At 52.4% G+C, this 13,347-nt stretch overlaps 1 protein-coding gene across 2 annotated transcripts in view; it reads left to right on the top strand.

The window, feature by feature from the left end:
- SHANK2 (SH3 and multiple ankyrin repeat domains 2) overlaps positions 1–12,434 on the top strand; it is a 677,887-nt gene extending 665,453 nt beyond the window's left edge. For both annotated transcript variants that reach the window (XM_032153760.2, XM_058439055.1), the window contains one exon: positions 11,290–12,434. In XM_032153760.2, coding sequence (XP_032009651.1) covers positions 11,290–11,860 — 571 coding nt within the window. In that variant the 3' untranslated portion in view covers positions 11,861–12,434. The remainder of the gene's footprint in view (positions 1–11,289) is intronic.
- Positions 12,435–13,347: the final 913 nt, after the last annotated feature.

Genomic DNA, 13,347 nt, shown 5'->3' with positions numbered 1-13,347 from the left:
TCACTACCAGGTTTGTGGGCTAGGGAGGCACAGGGTCATGGCTGTACTGGTGAACTCCAAGTGCAGTACACTCTTCCCTGCCAGCCCATCCTGTCCCACGGGCAGAAGCCTCTAGCCGTGTCCATGTCAGCCCTTCACAGTATTGTGCAGGGTTTACATTATTTCCATTGGAACTGAAGGTAGAAAAAGTCAGGAGTCATTTCTAGATGCAACCAGAGGGCTCTATCTGCGTCTGTCTGGAAGGAGCCTACATTTGATAGTTCTTGCACTGCTATAAAGAAATACCTGAGATTGGGTAATTTATAAAGAAACGAGGTTTAATTGGCTCGAGTTCTGTAGGCTATATGGGAAGCATGATGCTGGCATCTGCTTGGCTTCTGGAGAAGCCTCAAGAAACTTTCAATGATCACCAAAGTGGGAGCAAGAGGGAGTTGGGGGAGGTACCACACTGTATTTAAACAACCTGATCTCATGAGAGCTCACTATGTACAGTAGCCAGGGGGGATGGTGCTAAACCATTCATGAGAACTCCCCCACCATGATCTGATCACCTCCTACCAGGCACCTCCTCCAACACTGGAGATTACAATTTCACATATGAGATTTGGGTGGGAACACAGATCCAAATCGTATCAGGGCTCAGCGCTATGTGGCTTTTGGGAGCCCCACTGGCTCCCGTGATGGCTTATAGTTCTTTGTTCTCCTTCCCCGTGGCGTGCACCATTTTGCTGTTCTCCAGGTGGCAGTGTCTTCAGTCTCTCCCACTGATATTTGATCTCGGGTTTCATCATTTTGACTAATGAAGCCTCTCTCCATAACCCTGCCGGGCAGGCATTTGACTGAAGCCACTCAGTGCATTAATCAGTGACATCACATACAGCTGGGGCTCAAGATGCAGACTGAGAGCCCTAATTTTCCCAGTTATTTTTCAGTGTGGATGTAAATAAATGACTCGGATGTCATCTATTACTCTAGAGGAGTATCGATAGGCTGGCATTGGTAGAGAGAAGCACAGTTACACTGCAGACATTCAGACAGTGCCTCTAGTCAAGGAGAAAGTCTTTAAGAATTATGTACGTATACACCTACAAGTACACTCAACAGCCTCGAGGAATTTTGAGAAAGGGTGTTGCTTTGCCGCTCAGGCTGGAGTGCTGTGATATGATCACGGCTCATTGCAGCCTAGACCTCCTGGGCTTAAGCAATCCTCACACCTCACCTAGTCTCCTGAATAGCTAGGACTATAGACGCGTGCCACCACACCCAGCTAATTTTTTTTTTTTTTTTTTTTTTTTTTTTGGTAGAGATGGGGTCTCGCCATGTTTCCCAGGCTGGTCTCGAACTCCTGGGCTCAAACGAACCACTCACCTCAGCCTCCCAAAGTGCTGGGATTACAGGCATGAGCCACTGCACTGGGCCAAAAATCTGAAAAATTGACTAGTTTAACCCTTCCCCATGGCTTTTCCGTCATTACTCTATGTGGAAGCAATAATTAAAGAGGCCTTATCTTAGTGTTTCACATTTTTACAAAACACTTTCACATGGGTGGGTAATTTTTATGACAACTGGGGAGCAGGTATGAGTCACACCCATTTTTCAGAGGATAAGCGGCTTGTCCACATACACAGCCAGCAGGAGATAGAGCTGGGACACAGGCTGGGGTTTCCTGACTCTCACTTCCCCTTGTAAGCAATGTCTGCAGTAAGGAAGGAGCTGGAAGGGAATGGCTCTAGGGCTGGAGGAAGGAATCCACTGTTCAGGTCAGCAGGGCATCCTGCACCAAGCCTTGCTCCCCTGAGCACTCCACTCGGTGAGTCCAGGGACCTCGTCCATGGAGGCCTCTCCCTGAGTGGCAGCTGGACAGCTCATCCCCTCTACTCGTCTTCAGGCTGGGCCAGCTCCTGGGATGCCCACAGGGGAGTGGGACCCCAACTTGCAGTGTCTCTAGGGTTTCTCTGCCCTGCATTTCTCCAGGGGGATGCTGAGTGGGGGCTGGCTCAAAGCAGACCTCATAGGGCAGAATCCTGCTGGACTCTGAAGGAGAGCAGCTGCATACCACTGCCGACCCACGCATGAGTGCCAAGAACGGCCACCTCCCAGCTGTCCTGTTATTTATAGCCCGGCTCTCTTACAGTAAGAACAGGAGCCCACATCTATGACACAAAGCATTCACCAAACGCCAGACACTGCATTCCACGGCACCCCGAGCCAGGGCCTGTAATTTTTCCCGCTGCGCAAACAAGGAACCCGAAGGCAGGGCGGTGAAGCTACTGAGCCGAGGGTACTTCACAGGAAGACGCGGAACTAGACCTCCAACCCATGGAGCTGGCTCAGGGTTTGACTCCTGACCTTGTGGGAGCCAGGGACTGCCTTGGAAGGAATGACCAACTGGCAAACCGAACACCTGCAAGGCTGAGACTGCCGCAGGCAGGGCTGCTCTCAGGCCTCTGACTGCCCTTAGGCCAAGCTCTTTGGTCAGCATGAGGCTAATAGCAGGCTTAATCACTAGGAGGTCACCCTGCGGCCGATAACAGCAGGCTTAGTCACTAGGGGTTCACTGGCACTGCCAAGCTCCCAGAGGCCGTGTCCCCTTCCTGCTCCCGGCCAAGGGTTACACTTTACACTCAGAGTTGGACTAGAAACGGGATGGCCTGAGGCCAGAGGACAAACATGAAGGGCATTCGCTGTAGGCACTAAACTAGGCTCAATCCTTTCCCTCGCCCTTGCTTCTCAGATCTAATAACCTCACCAGGCTGAGCACTTGGGACAAAGCCCCCATGGAGGTGCGCCACGGCCACGGGACACACTGACAAGGTGGGGCAGTCAGAACCACCACTGGGGGGGGGGGGGTCCAGGACAGAGTTGCCAGGGCAACAAAACTGTCCCCCTTGCCATGAGGGCTGTCTCCTCTCAGCCACAGACCTATCTCTGGGCACGTCTCCTTTCCTGGGCGTGGCCTTCATTGATGGGCCCTGGGCATTTGATCATCTGAGGATCAGGGGGAACCTTAGCAACTCTCACCTGAGTACACTGCCTGGGCGACTCACCACCACTTTTAAGTGCATCTAAAAATTAAGAGCTGTGAATGGCCCTGGGCAAAATGAGGCACGAAATTGAATGAAGGGAATTCCTACTGAGGAAAAAGAAATGAGTTTTTCTAGGGAACATTGAAAACCAGCCATGCTTTTTGAAATGACAGACAAGCAGTGGTGTAAAAATCCCATTTCCATAGAAACAAGTTTTGACTGCCCAAGAAAGGGACAATTTTTAGAGCTGTTCCTCAAATGTTCATTCATGAAATGGGCAGAAACCTCAGCTGAACTTGACCCTTTTAAAATTCCTCTCATCCTTGGATTCTTCCTTTCTTTTCACTTCTTGCAAGAATCCAGGATGGGATCAAAGGAAGCAGCTGAAGATTAAACGACTATATCCTTGTTTTCCTTGGGTATGTTTAACTTTAGCCGTGAATGAGTCTCCGCTGCTCAAGGCTCTTCCCTGAAATCAAGGATGACATGGAATTTGCAGGCGTCTTAATTACAAATACGCCGACGAAAGGAAGATGATGAAGTAGTTCTCTTTAGTACATAATGTTAAAAGAGAAAAAAGTACATCACATTAGAGGCGTCTCCCAGGGTGATCTGAAAACACCCTGCCAAGAATGGAGGCGTCAGTTCTAAGAAAAGTGTTCCAGGACCACCTGGCCTGATTCTTCCAGGAGGTAGTCTCATCTTTGATCTCAAACTGGATCAAAGTGAAGGAAACTGGTTTGGGGAAGGAAAAGTGAGTGTGTCTCTGTGAAGAGTCAGTGGTCCCTCCTCAGCAGAATGCCAAGACAACAGCTGCCAGCCCAGAGGCCTGACAGTGCCGCACGCTGGGGGTCCCAGCACAGGAGCCTGGGGCTGCAAAAGCTCAGAGCCGGAAGCTCCTCAGGTGCAGGCCTAGGAGACTGACTGGACACTCAGACTTGGAATCATGGCCCAGCCCCACCGTCTCCTGAATTCACCAGTCAGGAGTTCACTGAGCTACTTTCTATAAGCCTAGTGCCAGACTGAGGCTAGAGGGTAACGAGGAATACACCAACAAGGATGCCTGGACTCTCAGAATGGGGCAGCAATTCCGTCACTAATCATTCACGCAACAAAGTTAGGGATTGCCTTTATGTGCCAGGTGCCATGCTGTGCCCAGGATTTATCACTGAACAAGAAAACATTCCAGATGCCCCTCCCTTTGGGGAGCTCAAATTCTCGAGGGGAGAAATGGACAACAAATAATAAGACAAACCCAAACTGTGAGAAATGCCACAAAGGAGCCACGACATGCTAATAGGTTAGTGACCAGTGCAGAAAGGGGCTGTGATGCACCAGCAGGTAAAAATAACCATGTGCAGAAGAGAGCCATGGGACACCAGCAGGTTAACCCTGACTACACGCAGAAAGGGCTGACTATGATGCCCTAGCAGGTTACAGTGAGCATGTGCAGAAAGGGACTGACACTCTACAAAGAAATGACATTTGAATGACCAGAAATTTAAAAAGGAGCCAACCTTGCAGAAAACCAGGAGTGGAGCATCCCAGGCACGAGACAGAGTACAAGGCCCTGTGGCCAGAAAGTGCCTTCCGTGCTCATGAAACCATGGCCAGATGAGGAGGGCTAGGCAGGGCCAGGTCACAAGGGGCTTGCAGGTCATGGGCATAAGCTGAATGGAGTTCCAGATATGGCTGCCTTCAGAGGGCTTCAGCAAAGGCTTGGCATGACCAGACTTTGTTTCCTGAAGATGGCCCAGGCAGCTGTGTCATCAGGTGAATCCACTGGTGGCAAAGGGAGGCTGCTGTGGGAGTGTAGGGCCTGCACTCTGGAGACAAACAGACTCAAGGGATAAGTGCCTAAGGAACCCAGGAAAACACAGCAGCTTGCCTGACTTATATGCTTTGACCCAAAACAAACTTGCTATGACCCAGGAGCCCCAGGTGTCATTTGCCCTCCAGCTTTATTGAGAGATAATTGACACACACCAGGCGCCGATTGTAAAGCCAGATAAATCTGATGTTCTTTACCATCACTTCCATGGCAGAGGTCAGCTTCACATTCACTCTGTATGTGGGGGCAACAGAGCAGTGAGTGTGTGCTCGTGGGGGTCCCCCATGGCTTCTGTTAGGGGGCATGGCCTATAAGAGTTCCCCAGAGTCCCCTCTAGGTCGCCAGCCCTTTGCAGTGGGTGGGGTCCAGAAGGGACCTCGAGATTGGCCTTCGCTTCCCCATGGGATGGATGGGCTTCAGGGAGATTTGTCCTGTGAAACTCCAGGTCCCAGAGGCCTCTGAGGGAGTTCAGGCTACCTGGGATGTGAGCTCAGGCGAGTTTTCCTCCCGAGACCCCTGCGCCTGCTGCCTCACGGTACCTGCCTCCCCTTCCCAAGGCCTCCAGTCCCTACTGGGCTCTCTGCAGTATTATCCTGACAGCCTCTTGATTTTCAAATAACTTTGGGTTGTTAAAAAGTTATCTCTGCCCAGCTGGTCCCAGAGCACAGACTGCCTCAAAACTGACTTGGTACTAGAAGCTGCCTCACGGTGTTTTCAGCATCTCAGCACCACTAGGGTGGTTTGAGGGTTTCCAGGCCCTGATGGAAAAGTGAATGTGACGTCAGTGAATGCGACTGTGGATGGCTGGGAGCACTAGTCAGGATGTGCGTCCATAGGGGCTGGTACTTGTGGGAGTTGGGCAAGGATGAATGGGAGTGCCTCGTCCTTGCCCATCAACAGGCGAATCTCAAGTCAGAGTCTTCCTCCCCATTTTGGACATGAGGCCCTTTGGCAAAAGCATATCACAGGGCTAATCTCTCTTCCCAAGAGCTGGGCACCTTCTTGATCTTAGCTGCGAACCTCCTGGCCTGAAGACCTGGATTCCTGGTGGAACTGCCGCAGAGCCTCAGGCTGCCTGCCGCGCTCCCAGGTCTGGCTCTGTAACTCGGTCAAGTCACTTAACTTTCTCATCTGGGAAAAGGATATATTATCCATCAACACTTCAGTCAACAATTATTTATTGCACCCCTGTTCTGGGCCAGACCTCGAGGACTAAAACTAGACCAGGACCCCCTCATGGCACTCAGAGCTAGGGGTGAGGTGGAGGCCTGGCAGCTGCTGAGACACACAACATAAAGCATGGCACAGGTGAGCAGTGTGGGCTCCAGTCTCCACATCCAGGCCTCGGGGAAGCTAGGTAAGGACTTGCTGCCTCCAGTTCTATCTTTTCAATGCCCTGCTTATCAGGAGGCTGTAAAGATGGAATAAATAAGAAAGTAGTTTGGAAATAAATGCTATTTTCATGCAAGATGGGGGCTCATCACTAAAATGCAGAGGTGTGCAGTGTGCTGGAGAGAACATATGTTGACAGGCTCCAAGCCCAGCCCCAGTGCTGGCCAGGCCCAGCAGGCCCTTGACAGGTGGCTCATGGGAGGGATAGAACCAGCATGCCTAATCAGCGTCACTGACCAGCCCCTGGCCCATGTTCAGCTACAGTTAAGAGCAAATTACTCTAGCTATGCCAGAGGCTGATGCAGGAGGATCACTTGAGGAGGTCGAGGCTGCAGTGAGCTATGATTGCTGCATGACGCTGTCTCAAAAAAAAAGCCAAATTGAATTTGTAAACAGTAAAAAAGCCACTTGCTTCTTTACTTACTGCACCCCAATTAACTTGTACTGACTGATGAAATAACAGCACCTCTCTGAGTGTCTCAATTACCTTGATTTTTTTTAATTCTCACATTTCTACATGAATTTGATTTAAAAGGCAGGGTAGACAGTGGTGACCTGCTGGGGAGTGGGGTGTGACTGTGTATATGTGTCTGTGTTCTAAATTAGGGCAGCAGATTCCTGTGTGTTCCGACTGGGAACCCAGCGGTTGCTTAGCAACGTAACCATCTGTGCAACTGGGAAGATCCAGTGAATATCATCAATGTGATTAACCAAGAGAGTCAAGCTGCTGAGGAGGGCAGGGCGGGCAGCCCAGGGTGGCCTTCACCCTGCGTCTCACACTTGCGGGCGGTTATTTTCTATAGCGACGTTGGGCAAGACATTGGCAGGCCCCAAGCACATGATGCCCGTGTGATTAACGGCTGGGCTGTCATCTCATTATGTAGACTTGAAGCAAAGCACTTGTCCTGTTGGGGTGCCCTCCCCCACCAGGAATGTTCGTTTATCCTCCCTAAGCCACAGGAAAGACGGTTCAGGCACCTGAGGTAGGAAATTGGCAATAAGCTGCTTCTCAGTGGGCTTCAGGCAGAGGCGAACTTCACTCCAATGCTACTATTTTTTTTCTTTTTTCCGGTTATTTTTCTTCTTTACAAGTGGTTACATTATCTCAAGCCAAAGAAGGAGAAGGCAAGCTTGTGAGTTTCCCACACTCCCTATGAAAGTGATGCCATATTGATGTTTCAGCTCTGGGCAGGCTGTGGCAGGCCGGAGGGACCACCACGGATGGGCTCTCAGCCAGGGTCTGCCCCACTGCCTTCATTTCATCTGTCGAAAGCAGCTTTTTTCTGTTTCTTCCTTTCTTGTTCATTAATTTTTGCAGTGTTGTCTCAAGTCATTCCATTTGTTATTTTCATTTGCTCCCATGACCGGTGTTAACAGAAGAGGGTCGTGCTGAACGGAAGTAAGTGCCACCTGCCGTGCTGCTGTGTGACCCTGTGTGTGCCACTCTCGCGCTCCCGCTGCCCATCGAGGTGTTTGCAGAGCCTCTTCTTCGCTTCCTAACCACACACACAGCTGCCTGCAGAGACTTTCCTTACAAAAACCAAAATCAATCCCAACTACCTGGGAACAACTGGGTATTTTCCCAGTGAGGGCGGCACTGGGGCAACCCTCTGGGCCAGAGATACCCGTGGTGAATACTGCCCAGGCGTGAAGCAGGTGCTGTCACTCTGGGGCTCACTTGCCTCTGCTTCACAGGCCTGGTGAGCACCAAGGCCAGGCACCAGTCATGCTGCCGCGGTGGAGCTGCCCAGAGTCAGGGCTGCAGGCACAGTCACCATGTAGTCAGCTTTAGCAAAAGCACATGGAGACCAGAACTTTACCCCAGCTGCCCCTCCTCCTCTAGTCCTCTGTGGGCATATGTCTTCTTGTAAGATGTTTTCCCATTTTATAGGAAACATTTCCTGTGCCCCAAGGTCCTTGGCCCTAATTAACACCCCAAATCACCTCTGAATGCAGTGGCTTCCAACTTACCCATTATTTGATTTCAATCATCTTGGCTTAATTGTTTTATCAACGTGGACAAATAAGCCTTCCCCAAAACCTGTGCTCTTGTGACTCTGGAATAAACCAGAAGAACAGGCCACAGCACCCCCAGTTTTAACTTAAGTTGGAACTGGAGCTGGTCTTTCGACCCTCTGAGTACCAGAGAAGGGGGGTTGCAGGTTTTTTGTGTATCCTATGTCCATAGGCCACCTCTCTCTTGAGAGTATAAACTGAGATACTAGAGGGTGCTGGCCCCTCTCCCCTGCTGTGAAGCCCCACTGGGCTCTGATTTGATTTCGGGTTTTTTGGGGGGTTTTGTTGTTGTTGTTGTTGTTTTTGAGAAGTCTAGCTCAGTCACCCAGGCTGGAGTGCAGTGGCACGGTCTCAGCTCACTGCAACCTCCGCCTCCTGGGTTCAAGCAATTCTCCTGCCTCGGCCTCCCAGTAGCTGAGATTACAGGCGCCCACCACCACACTCAGCTAATTTTTTTTTTTTAATTTTTAGTAGAGAGAGGGTTTCACCATATTGGCCAGGCTGGTCTCGAACCCCTGACCTCAAATGATTCACCCACCTAGGCCTCCCAAAGTGCTGGGATTACAGGCGTGAGCCACCATGCACAGCCTCTGATTTCTTGATTGTGAGTAACTGGGCCCAGAAACAGTGGAGGAATCCTCAGAGTCTCACCTGCCTTGTGCCTGTTGGTGTGACCAGTATAACCAATGACCGGCAAGCCACCATTGAGGGTGAGGGCAGGTTCTAGATGGGGATGCCTGGTTTGTAACATCTCCCACTCAGGGACACCCAGCCCTCCGGAAAATAGCACGTGAACACCCTATGGGTGGATGGGGTCCCTGGCCCAGCAGTGCACCCACCAGCCCCTGCAAACACTTCTCACAGCAGGATTGAAGCCTCAGTCCACAGTACAGGCCCCTTTCAGATTTGCCCCTCCTTTCTCACTATGGACTAGTCCACAGTTTAAGCAACAGTGACTAACATCAAGTAGGGAACTGTCCCACAGCTTAGGGGAACCTAGGTAACTGATGGGTGGTTTCACCCAAATATACATCCATGGTAAAGAAAGAGAAAAGAAAAAAACGGAGAGAGACAGACTAGACCAGCAGCGGGGCCCATCTCCGGCTCACTCCCTTTGCTTTTAGCTCCTGGAGGGTTCTGGGCCATTAGCTTTGTGCATAGCCTGGAATGAAAACCAAGGCCTAACCAAATGGCCTGTAAGGTTCGGGGTCTCTCAGTGTCCAGGGAGTTTGTTAATTGCAGACACCTGGTCCCCATGCACAGCACTCCTGCTTCCACAGGTTTGAGACAAGCTCAGGAGTCCTCACTGCCCACCAGTGTCCCAGGTGGTTTCTATGAAGAGTCTGTGGGCTCCTCTTTGGGAAGTGCTGGTCTAACTGGTCAGCCATTGAGCTCCAAAGACAGCCCCAATGCAAGCCGATGAACTGGCCCCCAGCAGACAGGCAGAGGCTTCAGTCTTGCCCTCCAGGGAGTCTCCCCACACGGCAGCATCTCTACTGTTCGTAGCTCTCCCCCTCTTGCCCATGACCCTTTCACTGAGACACTGCAGCCCACCACCATTCACGGTCACGATGTCACACCAGTGCACTCCTCACGCTCTCCAGAGCCCCTCCACCCAGGGTAACCCACCACGTAGGAGGGAGAGGAGCCCACTTCATGTGGGAAGACATGGAGACAGGAGAAAAGTGCACCCAAGCTGGCATTTGGCAGAGCCAGGGCTCCAGCAGACATCTCTCAAGTCCAGTCTTGAAGAGACAGCCGTGGTAGGATGGATCTTTCCAGAAGCGGTGGGTGGGCCGTTCGCATCCACGTGAATGGGCCCAAAAGGCAAGAGACCCACACCACCCTTCCCCTCCCCAGTGGCTGTGGCTTTCCTAGGGATAATAGGATGAATGGGCTTTCAGTGTGGGGACAGCAAAACACGCACTAGGGCCGAGTGGCAGGTGTTCTCTTGGTGGGGACAGTGCCTGCCGCAGGCCTTGGCCAGAGCCCGTGAGGGAGTGGTATGTGAAAGGCCACCTCCACGTGGGTAAGTGTGAGGACTTGGACTTCTCTGGCACTGAGATGGGACCTCCTGCCTGTGGGAGTCATCTGGCCACCTCCCTGGGGCCAGTAAAGGTTGGAGCTAGAAGGGTCGTCCTCCCTGACTTGAGCTCTGAGGGCTTTGCCTGCCCAGCTAGAGCAGCAAGGCACAGGGGACGCTCGGGGACGCCCATGGCCACTCTGGGGGAGACAGGGCTCCTCGCGTGTTCTGCTTTTCAGTAAGGCCTGTGTGTCCTACTAGTGAGCCTCTCACACGAAAGGGGCTAAAAATAACACAGGGTACCCCAGCTCCTTCTGCAACAAAACTGTCCACTGGGTGGGCGCTGGACAGTGCTGCCTCAGGAAGGTGAGTGCAGCCCACACTGGCCACACAAGCCACGCCCTGCTATCTGGGTTTCCGGGTGATCTCAAACCCTGAGTGCCCTACGTAGCTACAGGGGTTCCAGTTACTGAAAGGGGCCACCTGGGAAGGATCCTGCCCTGCTCTTGTCCATTTACCCAAAAAGCCAAAGGCTGCCAGGCAGCTCAGAGAGGCCTCTCCTCCAGGTGTGCTCCCTCCCACCTGCTGAAGCTGAGGCGTTGGAGATGTTACCTGGCACGTTCCACCCAGGTGACAGGACCCCACTCTGTCCCTGTCTCCGTGCCCTCTTCAAGGGACCCCTTCCAAGTGTCTCAGTGGCCACCCTCCTGAAGGTCTCCCTGGCCCTGCCCCCCAGCACAGGCAGGTCCCCCAGCTCCTCTGTCCCAGTTCAGGTGAGTGGGCTGACGTGGTGTGCTCTGGTGTCTCCAACTTTGCTCTGGCTCCTTTCTCCCCCTCCCCCACCCTGGCATGGCAAATCATTTGTTCACTGCCAGTGCATCTGCCACTAGACACTCTGGCATGGTTTGGACGTCTCCTTTGCCTTCCTTGGTGATCTGCAGCCAGCTGCCCTGACTTGGTGACCTGCCTTGTGATGGTTTTCTCTGTTGTTGCTGTTTCAGAAGCCCGGAGATCATGAGCACCATCTCAGGTACAAGGAGCACGACGGTCACCTTCACTGTTCGCCCCGGCACCTCCCAGCCCATCACCCTGCAGAGCCGGCCCCCCGACTATGAAAGCAGGACCTCAGGAACAAGACGTGCCCCAAGCCCTGTGGTCTCGCCAACAGAGATGAACAAAGAGACCCTGCCCGCCCCCCTGTCTGCTGCCACCGCCTCTCCTTCTCCCACTCTCTCAGATGTCTTTAGCCTTCCAAGCCAGCCCCCTTCTGGGGATCTATTTGGCTTGAACCCAGCGGGACGCAGTAGGTCGCCATCCCCCTCGATACTGCAACAGCCAATCTCAAATAAGCCTTTTACAACTAAACCTGTCCACCTGTGGACTAAACCAGATGTGGCCGATTGGCTGGAAAGTCTAAACTTGGGTGAACATAAAGAGGCCTTCATGGACAATGAGATCGATGGCAGTCACTTACCAAACCTACAGAAGGAGGACCTCATCGATCTTGGGGTGACTCGAGTCGGGCACAGAATGAACATAGAAAGGGCTTTGAAACAGCTGCTGGACAGATAAGGACGGCTGCTCTCCACCTCGCAGACTGCTCTTGTTATAAGTAGAGATGGGCTCGTGCTGAAACATCTGAATGCCAAGCGAAGTCTGTGAGCATCAACCCCACTCCATGGGTTTGTCTCCTGGTACCCAAAGAAATACTGAGTTGTGTCCACAACATGGCTGGGTCTTCAGACCCCTGGCTCACCATGTGGGTGTCTTGGGCAGTTTCTATCAAACATGGGACAAGGGGAGAGAGTTTTTCTAACATGGAAAAAGATTCCCAGCCTGCCGCCCAGCATGCAGGTGGCCTCGCTTTGCCGGGTCCGAGAGGCTCCCCGTCAATTTTGCACGGGATCCTAGCTCTTGTAGGCAGACACCAGTGCACTCTAGATACCTCCTGAGACCTCCGTCCTCTGCTTTCCGGGCAGCTCTCACCACCCCAGGCCCCGGCACGAGGCCTCTCCTCAGTCCTGTGGCCTCTCGGAGGACACCTGATGCTCACCTGCCCCTCTTTCTCCTGCACTTGGCTTGCAGTGAGATGCTCCCAGATGCATTTGTCCAGTGCCCCATCATGGGCCTGAAAGGCAGAGAAACTTTTTCCTACACAGATTCTTTTCCCCATCTCCTCCTGTGGTTTGCATCCATGGCTCCTTGGCCATGAGGTTCCTGGCAGTGCTGGGAGTTTGGATGGGATCGTGCCCAGCTTTGCTTAGCTTTCTTTATTTCTGCAAATCTGTTAGCATAATTCCAAGGTGGCCAAGCAGATGTCACATGGAGTTAGTCAAAGCACAAAGTCACGATTCCACAATGGAGGGGAGACCTGGCCAAGGGAGCCAGCCAGCGTGCAGCTGCCCAAGCTCCAGGTCTCCAGGATGAGCAGTTGTCTGCCAGGAGCACCCATCCAGGATGGAGAATAAGGGCTTCTCTGCCTCTCAGAATTCTTTTTAATTGAAGATGTCTTGAGCTCTGCAAAGATCAGAGCAGGTGAGCATCCACTTTGACATGAAGGACAAGAAGATGCATGGCTCATGGCGGGCACATGCGGCTGCCAGTGAGACAGCGTCTCCTCTGGGAGCTGGGCGGGCACAGCATCCTCAGTTCTGTGCCCAGCCAAGGGTGAGCATCTCTGCTGAGACAGTCCTTTTGCTCTCGGAGGCCAGGGAAGTGGTACTTAGAGGCTTTTCCCCTATCGCTCTGGGTGTCTAGGAATCCCACCAGCTTGTCTTAACAGTACAACAGCTTCTTTGAGGACCCAGTGGGTATGGAGTATAGACAGAACCCAGGGTTGAGAACAGAAGGTGGGCGGCAGGATCAGAGTGAAAGCAGAGGCGTGAGGAGAGGAAAGCAGGGAGGTCTCCTGGGCTGCCAGGTCAGCCTCTCTGGCAAGGCTTTCTTGAGCCCCGCCCCTTTCTTTCCCCAGAGTCCCTCCACCCCATAACAATACCTCGAATTTCCAAAAGAGGTCACCAGATGCACATGGGCCGCAAAACACACAGTCAGGCTTCCAG

Source organism: Hylobates moloch, unplaced genomic scaffold, assembly GCF_009828535.3.
Source record: "Hylobates moloch isolate HMO894 unplaced genomic scaffold, HMol_V3 SCAFFOLD_5, whole genome shotgun sequence".
NCBI classification, from domain to species: Eukaryota; Metazoa; Chordata; class Mammalia; order Primates; family Hylobatidae; genus Hylobates; species Hylobates moloch.
This window is presented reverse-complemented; position numbering and strand designations above follow the sequence as displayed.